This window comes from Glycine soja, chromosome 4 (assembly GCF_004193775.1).
Source record: "Glycine soja cultivar W05 chromosome 4, ASM419377v2, whole genome shotgun sequence".
Classification (NCBI taxonomy): domain Eukaryota; kingdom Viridiplantae; phylum Streptophyta; class Magnoliopsida; order Fabales; family Fabaceae; genus Glycine; species Glycine soja.
Genome location: NC_041005.1, coordinates 43788114 through 43801748, shown reverse-complemented (window position 1 = coordinate 43801748; position 13635 = coordinate 43788114). Strand labels below are relative to the sequence as shown.

Here is a 13635-nt window from a genome sequence, read left to right as displayed (position 1 = left end):
TGCAGCTCGAGCTCTAATATCAAAAGAAGAAAGATTACTATAGCTGGCAACAATAATCAGTATTGCAGTAAGTCACATTCAAGCAGCAATGACAAAGGTGAGGTAGAGAAGATGTTGAACCAAGGAGTAAACATGGGTTTCTCAAACTATGGAAGAAAAAAGGTAGTTATTGGCATCCTCATTAACTTAGAGAAAAGAGATGAAAGCAAGGTACACAACCTTGGCTACAACAACAAAGCTGGGAAACACAACAAGTTTTTATGAAGATCTTATTGTTCAATACTAAATGACTTGGGGGAGGATAAAGGTCAAGATTGTTAAAAGACTCATTAGAAAATATGATATCTAATTTATCGCACTACAAAAGAGAGAAAAGGACTTCATAGACTTAGAGTTCGGTAAGCGATTATGGGGTGACTATGATATGTCTTGGGAAGTTATACCTACAAATAATACAGCCAAAGGTCTCCTTTGTTGTTAGGGCAATGTAGTCTTTAGTATGTCAAGAATGCATAAAGGCAATGGATTCCTGGCAAATGAAGACAATTGGAGAGACAACAATGAGGTGATCACATTGGTAAACGTCTACTCACCTTGTGACTTGGAAGGTAAGATAAGACTTTGGAGGGAACTCCTAGACTACAAAAATTCATCAAATGTATTTAGGTGGTGCATCATGGAAGATTTTAATAGTGTGAGAAAGAGGAATGAAAGAATGGGTTCTTTAAACAATGGTGGTAGAAATAGTTGAACAAGGAAATAGAGGAATTCAATGCCTTTATTGAAAACTTGGAAGCCTTAGATGTTCTTATGATCAACCACAAATTCACTTGGTATTGTCTAAATGGGGAGCTAAAAGTTGAATTGATATAGTCATTTGCACTAAGGGGTGGCTAGATGTTTGGCAAGGATTAATACAAGAGGTTCTAAATAGAGACGTTTCGGATCATTGCCCTATCTTGGTTAAAAATAACAACTATGATTGGGGTCCAGAACCGTTTAAAATGCTCACTTGTTGGTTCTAAGATCCATCTTTTCATGAGGTAGTCAAAGAGATATGGCAGAACTCTCAAGTGGAGGGACAAAGTGCATATGTCTTGAAGGGAAAGCTTAAAATCACTAAACAAGCTTTGAAGAGGTGGAATTTAAAGGAATTTAGAAATTTAAAGAAGAAACAAGAGGATGTTCAACTGAAGATGAATAGTCTTGATTTGTTAGAGGAAGAGAGAAGTTTGTGTGAGGAAGAAAAGACAAGAAAAATACATCTTCAAGGTGAATTTTGGAGATTAGTGAAATTGAATGAGTCCTTGCTATTTAAAAAATCAAGAATTGCATGGGCTAAAGAAGGAGATTGCAACTCGAATCTTTTCCACTTCACCATCAATTAGAGAAGGAGAAAGAATGGTCTCAATGGCATTAAAATGAATGAGGAGTGGGTTGAGAAACCATGTAGAGTGAAGGCCAAAGTAAAAAAGTATTTTGAGGGTCGCTTTCAAGAACAAATTTATGGAAGACCTAAATTGAATGGAGTGGAATTTCCTTCGCTTTCCAATGAGGACAATGCAATGCTCATACAAGACTTTGAGGTGGAAGGAATAAAAAAAGATTTGGGATTGTGAAAGTTCTAAATCTCCGGACCGAATGATTATTCATTCCTCTTCAATAAGACTTTTTGGGAGGTGATCAAGGAGGAGGTAATTAATTTTGTCATAGAGTTTCACAAGTTCGACTTTCTTCATATAATATACAAATAGCTCATTCATTGCTTTGATTGCAAAATGTGATGATCCACTAGATTTAGGCCAATACCGTCCTATATCTCTAGTGGGTTGTCTTTAGAAATTCTATAAAAAAAAAAAAAAAAACTTAGCAAATAGAATGAGTATTGTCATAGGGTAGTTGATAGATAGGTGTCAAAGTGTTTTCGTAGATGGTAGGCAACTCTTACAAAGTGTAATGATTGCAAATGAGATTATAGATGAGGCTAAGAGGAGGAAAAAATAATGTCATTTTTAAGGTGGATTTTGAAAAGGCCTATGATTCAGTATCATGAGATTTTTTTATTTACATGCTACAAAGGATGGGTTTCCATGAAAATGGATTGACTAGATAAGGGGTTACTTGTTTTCACCATGGTCATCAATTTTAGTCAATGGAAGCCCAACATTAGAGTTTAATTGCTCTAAAGGCTTACGCCAAGGTGACCCTTTAACATAATTTCTCTTCTTGATGGTTGTTGAGGACTTGAGCGGTCTTATGAGGGAAGCATCCACAAAAGGTAGGAAATGGAAGTTGTGTAATGTCATTGCTTCAATATGCACATGATACAAAATTTTTTAGAGAGGTAGATCAAAGAAATGTCTTCACCATTAAAACAATTTTGAGATTGTTTGAACTTGTATTGGGTTTGAAGGTAAACTTCCACAAAAATAATTTTGGTGTTATTGGGGTTGAAGAGAGAATTGTTGACCACTTTGCTAACATTATTAATTGCAAACCCTTGTGATTGTCATTCACCTATCGTGGACAATAATGAGCATCCATGAGAATCAATATGGTGGAAATACATAAAGAAAACTTGTGGAGGATTGAGTGATAACAAATGGTTTGATGAGAAAAGTAGCCGATTTCCAATGGGTTTGAACTTTGTTCCATCGATTTCTTGTAACCAGACACTTCTGGTACCTTTTCTCTATTAATATATGAGCTGATTTATAAATAAAAAATGTCAAAACTTGACGTCAAAATTGCACATTTGTATCAGGAGGTAAAAATTTTGTACAAATTGATTCTCAAATCTCTTTAATAACACTTATTTTAATGAATTAATGTCTAGAGACAAAAGAAATTGCTTCATCCTAAGATCAAACGACATTCCACTAGCTTAATAATAATTTATCATAGTGATTACAAGTCATAATAAAAAAGGTTTATATATATTTTTAACTTTTTTGGTTGATTCACGTCGATCGTAGTTAAGCTAATGCCTTCATTATTGACTTAATTATAAGGTGACTTGGACACTTCTTGTAGTGTTGACGCGTATAAATGTGTACGTATGCAATGTAACTACATAATATAGATACTCAAATGTCAAATATTCACGAGGTATAATCTTTAGTAATATTTTTTTTATCTAATACTTAATAAAAATATTATTAAAAACTTTTCACACTATTAAAAAAAGTCACAAAATTATAAATAAATATTATTAATATATTTTTGTAATATTTATCAAATATTGCGTATAACTCATATTGTTAAAGTCTTTTTGTGATCATTTTAAGCTTTAATAACATAGATTATATATAATATTTAATAAAATGTTAAAAAATATATTAATAATATTTATTCATAATTTGACAATTTTTTTAAATGTGACCCAAGGTTAGTAATATTTTTATTAAGTGTTAGAAATTTTTTATTTATTAAAAGTGACATGTATTAAAGATTGTTAGTTTACTTTGGGATTGAGTGAGACACGCGGACATAAGTTCGTTTGCAAAGTTGGACGAAGGGTAGTGAATTTAGTTTAATGAGGCGAGTTCGTGATGTCATACTTTGAAATATTTTGAAACCTAGGTTAGTACGTATGATGTGTGACTTACATGCATCTATTTAGTACTTCCCGGCCAAGTCAATTATATGATGTTTATCACATAACAGGGTAGGAGTAATTTAGAAAAGAAGTTATATATGTTAGGTTAAATAATGGCAATGCAAAAATGACTACTACCTAACACTTGTTCTTCTTCCTGGTAAAATTCAGAGATCCCGTAAACAGGCAATTAGGAAAATTCTTAATGGATAATATTGTCACGTTGTTGCTGTACAGGTAATTAAACACTTGGAAAATGTTATGAATTCGATAAAATCTTGTCCACTTTTTTACGGTGCTCCATATATATGATGTGCAGTCAATCACTTAGGACGCTTCTGCAAATATATAAATATGACTTAATTGTATTTTGAATCTGTCACACAGTGTAATTACACGATTTTAGTATCTTATATTGTATTTTTAAACTAAATTAATCAATTTTATTAAAGAATGTGAATTAGTTAAAAGAATCTTTTATTTAAAAATGGAAAAATTAGAAACCAATACTTCTAATTAACTTTTTATTTTTTTAAAGATTAAAGTAAAAGATAAAAAATGTAAGTAAAACCTATTTTAAGAAGAAATGGTTAAGTCTGAAAATTAGTTTGAAGCATAACGAAATTACTTAATGTAATAATTTTTTTAATCCATAAAATCAAATAAGTATTCGAATATTTATACCAATTTAAACATATGTCTTAGTTAATTGAGCTAGACTTATTGGTATTGCTTATGTTTAAGTGACTATAATCTACCCAAGATTATATTTATTTCGTTAACACATTAAACAACGTACATCACTTCATAATCATAGAGAGAGTTTACTAATGCGCCGCTTAACCAAGTCAAAACTCTAACATTCCAATTTGTCGGCCGTGAACGAAAAGAATAATGGCCACCTCAATAAAATATTTGGCTTTATTTAATTATTTCCACGCAAACATCTTTTTAGTCAAACGTAAAAGATCATTACCAGAGCCATGGATCAATCGTACTTCAAATAATCAATCCGAGGGGTGAAAAAGAAGGCAAAAATTCACGAGCAGAAAAGTACAGTATGCTAGTACTGTGAGTTTGTTATAAATTTCTTAAAATTTATTTCGATCCCATGGATAAAAAATTCACTAAAAGGCTAAATTGCACTTGACATGTTCCCTTTAAAGCGCTAAAAAGAAAGAAAGAAGAAGAAATTTAAAGAACCTATTATTATTATGGGCCATATAACTTAGATAGCAGGAACTAAAATCTGCCAGACCTTAATGTGGCAGTCCAAACCGCCACTATAGACTAGAAAAGATAATGCTTCCGACTGCGACCATGTGTTGGTGTTGTTGCAGTGGTCAACCACTGCGCTTATGCACTTGATTGAACCCCTGTGCCCTTCCAAAACAGCTAAACAAGAATATTCATGCGCATCAACAGAACCTCTCCAAACTCTAATCGTTTTATCCGCAGAGCCACTACACACCAAATCCGCAGCAACAGATAAACACAAAATGGACATAGTGTGCCCCCTTAACGCACCCACCACCCCCATTTTCCCATCATCACCCTCTTTCTCCCAAACCAAAATAGCCCTATCGCATGCACCAGAATATAGAACATTCTCGTCGCTGCTTAGAGCCAACGCATTCACCCCAAAGTTGTGCTTCTCCAAGGTCTCTATTAAGGTGTGTTTCTTTTCTCCTGCGAATTTCTTCCACACCTTGATTCTTTTGTCCGCTGATCCCGTGTAGACGCACCCATCGTAGGAGACTGCGACCGCGTTGATGGCGTCGTCGTGGGCATTGGCGAGGGACTCCAAGCACGTGAAGTCTTTGGTTTTCCAGATTTTGAGTGTTCTGTCCCAAGAGACGGAGTATAGCAAGGCTCCGTCTTTGGACAGGGCGAGGGCAGAGACGGTGTCAACGTGGTGAACCCACGTGCATTTCTTGTGCCTTCGGATTTGGACCTTGTTCTTGGGGATCAAGATTTTAGACGCGCGATCGCCGAGGGTGGGGAGCGTGGCCACGTGTGTGTATTTCTGGTGGTGGTGGTCGTCGTTGTTGCTTATTTTCCAGACGCGGATTTTGTTGTCTTGGTGCGCGCTGAAGAGTTTGTTGGATTGGATTACTAACGACTTAACAGCACCCTTACCGGCGAGTACGGTGCTGTTATTGTTATTATTATTACTGTTGTCGGTTGATGAGTTTTCAGGGATGCGGTTCCAGGACCGGATTTCGCGGTCGGAGGAGCCGGTGTAGAGGATTTTGCCGGAGAGGGTTAAGGAGGAGATGTAGGAGGTGTGGCCCTTGAGGGTTGTGAGGCAGTGGTGGTAGACGGAGGAATTTGGGGTGTGGAGGTGGTGGTGGTTGAGGGAGGGGACTGAGATAAGGCTGCGTTGTGATGAAGAGAGGGATTTCGTTGTTGAGCCTTGCTGATGGTGGTTGGAGTGAGAAGAGGAAGAGACGCTATAAGATGATGGGTATTGGTATTCCATGGTTCATAATTTGGTAAGGTGAGTGAGTGTGAAAATGGTGTGGCGCGGGAAAGCAAAATGAGGTTAATATTATATAAGTTTAATTATTTATCTAGTTCTTATCATTTTTAAATTAAATTTATTTGTTTTAGTTCTTATAATTAATAAATGATTTTTTTACTTCTTAACATTTATATTTTAATTTTTCAGAAATTTTTGTTGTTAAAATCTACTTATTAAATTTCAAAAATTAAAAAATTCACTTATAGACTAAAATGAATAATTTTAAAAGTTATAAAAATTAAATGAATAATTAAATTTATTATATATATTATTGATCAAACTTACAACATGAAAGTGAAAGGAGAGAAACATGAGACACAATAAAGTGATGAAAAATATTAGTAACTAGCAAGCAGAACCACACTTTTTTAAAGACATTGATGATTTCTAATATTAGTTAAAATTTATTTGAGATTAAAAAAATTAAATTTATTTTTAATAAATTTTAACTAATAATATAAAATTGGTTAAAAAAGTATGTTAGAGTGTATGACTAATATTTCTAATGTCACAAATTAATAATGTGATGAAAAAATAAAGATAATTAAAAGAAAAAAAATCATGTGACAAGAAAAATGAAAAAAGTTCATAACTATTATAATATATATATATATATATATATATATATATATATATATATATGCATAAGTTGAATTGATTTTAAAAAATATTATGGTTACAATTGGTTTTGAAGCCAATCAATTTGTATTAAAATATTTTTGTTCCAACAATGATATATGGACTTGTTAGGTAAACACTCATTTACCACCTTTTATATTTCTCTCTCATTCTATGTATCATATCATTACTTACATTATCACTTTTATCTTCTTTTTTTTGGCTTGTTTGGTTGGAGGAAAGAGATAAGAAATAAACAATATGAAAATGATTAGATATGTTTGATATTATAGAAATGCAAAGGAGATGATTGAAAAGTTAGTAGTATCACATGTACTTTTCTTTTCCAAGTATTACTCATTGTTACTTATTTCTTTATCTTTTTTGCCAATCATCCTTCATTTTTATTTTAGTTTTCACCTATTTCTACTTTTTATTTTATTTTGATTGATCTTATTTTTCCATCTCTATCAGGAAGAGTATTTATGTCTTTCTCTCTAAAGGTGTGGACTAACATTTGATGATGTCTATAAGTATTATTTCTTTTATTCTAAAAGTAAATTAATAGTAAAATTTAGTATATTTTTTATTTAATCAAAATATTACTAAAAATTGTTTCCACTCAATTAATTTTAAAGTCAATTTATTATTTGAAAAAGACTAATCAGACATTCCAAATATATTAGACATCTAGTGAGAGAGAAATATAAATGTTAGATATAAAAGAAAAAGAAAAATAAATAAAAAAGAAATATTGGTGAGTATTTCAAAAGAATAAATATTTAAGTATATATATATATATATATATATATATATATATATATATATATATATATATATATATATTGGTACAACTATCTTCAAAGTATACTAAATACAGTATATATCATATTTCACTACTAAAAAAAATAAGTTTTAACGTCATCCTATTAACATCGTTTATGATAAGAACCGATGTAACGTAATACGCGATAGCATTTTTTAAAATAAAATATATTTATTAACATCGGTTATTTGAAAATCGATGTTGTAAGTGCTTAGACGACATCGATTTTCAAATAACCGATGTTAACAGCTCAATTTAGCGTGATTTTAACATCATTTATTTGAAAACCGATGTCGTCTAAACACTTACAACATTGATTTCTAAATAACCGATGTTAATAAAGATATTTTATTTTCAAAAATGCCACCACGTATTATGTTACATCGGTTCTTATCATAACTGATGTCAATAGGACGATGTTCAAACTTATTTTTTAGTAGTGCTATATTATTCATTTTTATTATTCTGTCACTTTTTTATTAATTGTATTAAATTTTTATTGTTTTTGTTTTTTATTTATTATTTAAGAAAATGAGAGGCACAGTCTGGACTAAGAAAATGAGAGGGATCCCCCTCTTCCCCAATAAATATAAAAGGAATGCTAATAAAATTGTTCAATTATAAATGTAATTATTTATAGTTTTTAAAATATTAATAATGAATTATAAAAATAAAAATATTAAAAAGTGAAAATTTATAGTCAAATATTTTATAAATAGATAAAGAAATTATCTTCACAATGAAGACCATAAAAAAGATAATTATAATATTTATCTAAAAGTATTATTATCTTCAAAATAAAAATTATAAGTGGATGAAATATTTTTTAAAGATAAAAATATTCTAATTTTAAAATAACATATACAATATTAATAAAAAAATAAAAAAAATAGGGTGGGCAAGGTCCCTCCACACCCACCCACAGATTATATTTTCTCTTCTTTTTGTGTTTTTCATCTTCGTTTTTCACCTAAAATCATTCTTTTTCCTGATTTATGATGGATGTGAAATTTTTTTTCAATCTCTCTTGTTGGGGATTGGGTATATCAATCAGAAACGGAAGACGCGTACGCAGATGAGTTGGAAACGACTGGAAAAGCGAAAAAAAAGCACCGAAAAACGTTGCGCCACCTTGATTACTCTCTCGCGGAAGACAAAGGCTCGGTAGGATAGGTAATTTTGTTGTTATCTTTACCCACTTTAATAAATAACATGCAATGTGAGGCTGGTAGAGTTTTGGTATGCTTCGATTAACTCCATTGATGTTGTAAGTGGTGTGCACTTAAGGTGTTTGTTTAAATGATTGATTCATTGATGATCGTTAGTTTGGTTCAGTATAGATGCTCGTTAGTTTAGTTTTTCTTTCCCCCTTTTGTTTCTTAGTACCGGTACATGCTTCTCTTCTTACCTTAACCCTAACTACACTAATTTTTTTTCTTTTCTTTTTTTTTCTCTTTTGGGATTAACACCTGGCACAGATTACGCATAACGTACATGTCCAAAAATAAATGTTAAAATTCCGGAAAATACAATTGTAGATGAATTGCATAGCTACTTCTTCATATAAAGGAGAATAAATGCAGAAAAAATATTTCATAGACAGAACACTAGAGAAAGTTATGTCGTATAGATGTCAAAGGCACAGTAGAAGTTCTTTCAGAAGTCATTATTGAACATCATTAAATTGGTGATGAAATCTGATAATAAAAATTAGTTAGTATAATCTTTTCTAGGATAAGAGCATATGAAATTATGGGAGAAAAGAAACTTCACAAGCTTGAAGCCATTGTCATCAGTGAATTATGTTGAGTGATAACCAATGTCTAACTATAAAGCATGATAGGTCGCAGGTTCAAAGCCCGCTCATCACCTTGGGATGAGATAAATGTAAATATTTCTGTAAGTACTTTTGGAGCTCGAAGGTTTTCCCTGCCTTGGACTAGGGTGCCATCTCCTCCCCATCAATTTTATTCATTAAAAAAACTATGAAGCATGATAGCAGTTAAGCTGATAATAGGTTGATTCTATTAAGTTCTAGTTGTATTTTCTGAACTGTGTTTAGTAATGAAAATTATAGTTTATTCCCGTCATTCATCACTAGTGATACTTCTCTCTCGTTTCTCTTTAGTTATTATGGACTACCTTAGGCTAACCATCTTAAGACACCTAGAAACACAAGCACTACACAAGTGGCATGATATATGTAAAAAATTGGTTCTAACAAATCAAGACATAACAAAACCAAAAAGTTAGCCCCCCAACATAAACTGTGCAAGTATGCAAAATCATTGGCAAATGGCAACCAATCAAATTCATTAGTAAGCAAATCTTACAAACAATATTGCAAATAAACATGATGATGATCTCATTCTAGATCAGAATTTTACATGTAACATCCATTGGTGCCAAGAATCATTGTAGAAGATCCATCTTCTTTGAGAATAGGTCTTTGTAGAAGATCCATCTTCTTTGAGTGCATTAGTAGCAGCTTCTTTTAACTCATTCACTCTTTATCACCTTCACAATTTCTTCCCTTTCCACCAAGCCATTTTCACTAACTCTTGGCCTCACTCCTACTTTGAGACCCTCACATGGCAGAACCGCATTCATTCTCTGTTCCGTAAACAGTGGCCAAAACAACTTAACAAGAAGTCTTATAAAACAATTATCAGTTATATCAAAGTTTGTAAAGTCTTTATTGTGGAATAATCAAATAAGATTAGTTTAGAAGCGTTTCTTCAATTTCTTTTCAGTTAACAATTTAAGCTTATATTTTTCATGAGAATTGGTGCAAGTAAAAAGAAAAAGAACAAATAACCAATTGTTGAATCATATGAACTGAATGGTTTGTATCCATATACAAAATTGCATATATTCATGCATCTATCGTAAGATTCTAATAACTATGCATGTGATTGTCTGCAAACGTATGTTTGTATACAGTTTAATTCTGTGAAATATACAAGGACTCTACCATGTGTTACTCTAAAATATTTTGTCGGAATTGCTAGTAATATTTTAAGAAAGTTCATTTCTAAATGGTGACCCCTTCCATAAGATAAAGCAGACCCATTAATCATAATCAATTGCAGTTGTGTTGAGGTAACAACTTAAGTCCAGGGGCAGCTATGAAAACAATGACATTTTGATGATAAGCAACTTTAATATTTTGTTTCTAGTCCATTTTCCCCAACGTGAATGAAACTGATGATTTACTTATTTTTTTAATTTAAAATTAATAAATTTTAATAAATAATTCTAATAAAATGAAGATCCAATAATTAATTTATTTATTTATTTTTCAATTGAAATTGGTTTGATTTCTATATTAGAATGCACAAAATTAATATCAAAGAAACAATAGAAATAGGAGAGCGGATGGATCAGATTTGTATTTGTAACATGTAAAAAAGCTTGTATGGGTAATAACTTGAATTTGGATAGAAAAGGGTAATAAAAAAACCGCGAATATTAATCATTAGCAAAATATTTAAACTTATTAGATATTGCATAATATTATTATAGTGAACAAAAAAAAATAATGTTTGCTTTCCTTTATAATATCTCACACTTCTAATTAATTAATTCGGTTAATTGTCTGCTGTAGTGATTTGGAAGGTAATTATCTATAGCTATTTTATACTCCTAATTGTTTTATAATTTTATGAATAAATAATAGATGTATTAATAGTGTAAAGATTTTTTGTATTTTCATTCAGTCACAACTAATATTTATAATAAGTTTGTTAAGTTTAAAACTAACTAATATTACGAATAAAAAGTTTGGTTGATACCTCAGGTTGGTCCTTGAGCTGCTTGTGTCAGCACAAAGGAGAGTTGTATTGATCCCTCAAGGAACGATCCAGACATGGGTGACTCAGACAAATGCGGGTTGTATATCGAAAAAATCCTTCCTGCCTAGTTGTCTTAGGAAAAGTTTATGAGGGATCCACAATCGTTCACAACATTCCTTTGTTGTATGATAAAGTCAAGGTTGGTGTTGAAGAGGTTAGAGATGCAGATACTCTCATTCCTGTACCCACTGAAGAGGTTAAGGTCATAGAGCAGACACTTAACACCTTCCTTGCTTGGTCGACACATCTTGTCAAGCGTTTATCAGAACATGTATTTCAGTGTCATTAAATGCTTATTTTTTCCATTAAAGTGTTCACTGTGATTAAATTATGTTAATTAACTATGTTGGATAAACAGGAAGTTGTGGGACCCGCGAAACCTGCAAATTGGCCGGATCATGAGGTCGATGATCCCCAATATCTGATGACATTGACCATCCCACAACTTTTTCTGAAGCCGTTGTAGGTTATGTGGGATGCTACCTTGTTTGGCCTGTTTAATGAAGACTTTCTCTTATATATAAAGCATGAAGATCTGTCTGAAATAGCACATGATGGTCAATGTCTCAGCATCTCTATTATACAGTTATGGATTCTGTAAGTCAATTTAGATTATTGTTAATTACCTAACTTATTGTTTTACCTTCATACATAATTTACTTTGTGTTAACAACAATAGGCATATGACTGAGACAAGTATGCGAGTGGGGAATAACAATGTGTATGGATTCCTCTAGCTACAGTCTATCCAGAGATCTGGCCAATTGCAATCTGAATTAGAAAGTTACATTAAGAACTGGATGCAAAATTCAAAACGGAATGTGTACCTAGAAGCCTACCTAAATGGGTAAGTTAAACTGAACAAATGAATTTAAATAATGTATAATAGTATAATAACCTATATTGGTTTCCACTGTAGTGCACATTGGCAAATGGTCGTTATTTTGCCTAAGGAAAATGTTGTCATCTGGTTTTGTTCATTGCATAATAGGCCAGACAACTACCTCAAAGGCATAATTAATAGGTCAGTGTTGTTTTTCAATACATTTGCATTAGCATTAGTCAAGAACATCAAAATTTTAATTGTACAATAAGCATCCATGTTTGTATTCAACAGTGCTTTGAAAGGATTTGACGATACCCAACAAAATAAATCCAAACCTGTTGCTAGGTGGATTGTTGTTAAAGTAAGTAATTTAAACAATATGTTTCTATTTATATTTTAGTACTGTGTAGACTAATTTGTACTTAACGTTGAATATCTAAATTTCATAATGTATTTAATGTAATAGACAAAAAGGAAGCTCTGAGTGTGAGTATTACGTCATACATTGGATGTCAACTATAATCTTAGAAAATTTCAAGAATAATTGGGAAATGATAATTTTTAATTCACCAAATTTCAATTTGTTATGATTGCTATTATATTATTAACTTATGTTTTATTATATTATGCAGTATTTCACTGATGCTAAACCATTGGAACCAGAGAGATTGAAGGTGTTTCGTATACAGTGGACAAAGTACTATTTGAAAGTTAAAAATAAAACTTAGGGTGTTTAGACAATTTTGTAATTGTAGTTTATATTTACTCACTTTACATTTTTTACAATTCATGTCTTAACATTAAATATGCTTTTAATTCATAGTAATTAGTAAATTTCTCATGGAATTTATGGTAAAAGTTGTTTTAAAACAGAATGAAAATTATATGTTGTGTGGTCTGATTTTAAAATTTGCAGGTTAATTTTGGATTTATTGAAAAAACAGACAACATATTAAAAAAAATTCTAAAAACAACATCGATTTTTTAAAAAACCGATGTTGTTAGTGTCAGTTAAGATCGATTTTTTCACAGTTAACATCAATTTAAAAAAAAAAAACTGATGTTGATATGTAGATTTATAACTTTCTTTTTTCATAATTCTTATCATATAACATCGACTATTTAAATAATCTATGTTGTATTTATTAATTAACATCAGTTTTAAAAAATCGATATTAATAATATTACTTTCAACATCGATACTTTTAACATCGATTAATAATCGATGTTAAAAGTCTTAAATAACTAATGTAAAAATCTTATTTTCTAATAGTGTTTAATGTGAGACCAAACGTATATTATATTTGAGCATCACTGTTGACATCTCAATCTCAATTAATTTGATACTAAACATAGAGTATATGGAGACCGGAGAAGAATTAGATATAG

At 31.3% G+C, this 13635-nt stretch overlaps 1 protein-coding gene and 1 long non-coding RNA gene across 3 annotated transcripts; one reads left to right on the top strand and one right to left on the bottom strand.

Moving 5' to 3' along the window:
- Positions 1-4665: 4665 nt before the first annotated feature.
- Positions 4666-6111, bottom strand: LOC114409792 (protein JINGUBANG-like). The gene has a single exon (XM_028373385.1). It carries the CDS (start codon positions 6078-6080, stop codon positions 4827-4829), a length of 1254 nt encoding a protein of 417 aa, XP_028229186.1. The 5' UTR covers positions 6081-6111; the 3' UTR covers positions 4666-4826.
- Positions 6112-8491: 2380 nt separating this feature from the next.
- LOC114409791 lies at positions 8492-13092 on the top strand. Of its 2 annotated transcripts, none has more exons than XR_003666208.1 (5): positions 8492-8739; positions 11366-11691; positions 11779-12017; positions 12100-12267; positions 12879-13092. It is a non-coding gene; the product is annotated as an uncharacterized LOC114409791 (long non-coding RNA). The 2 variants fall into 2 exon arrangements; XR_003666207.1 differs by lacking the exon at positions 12879-13092 and adding an exon at positions 12340-12391.
- The last annotated feature ends 543 nt before the right edge of the window (positions 13093-13635 follow it).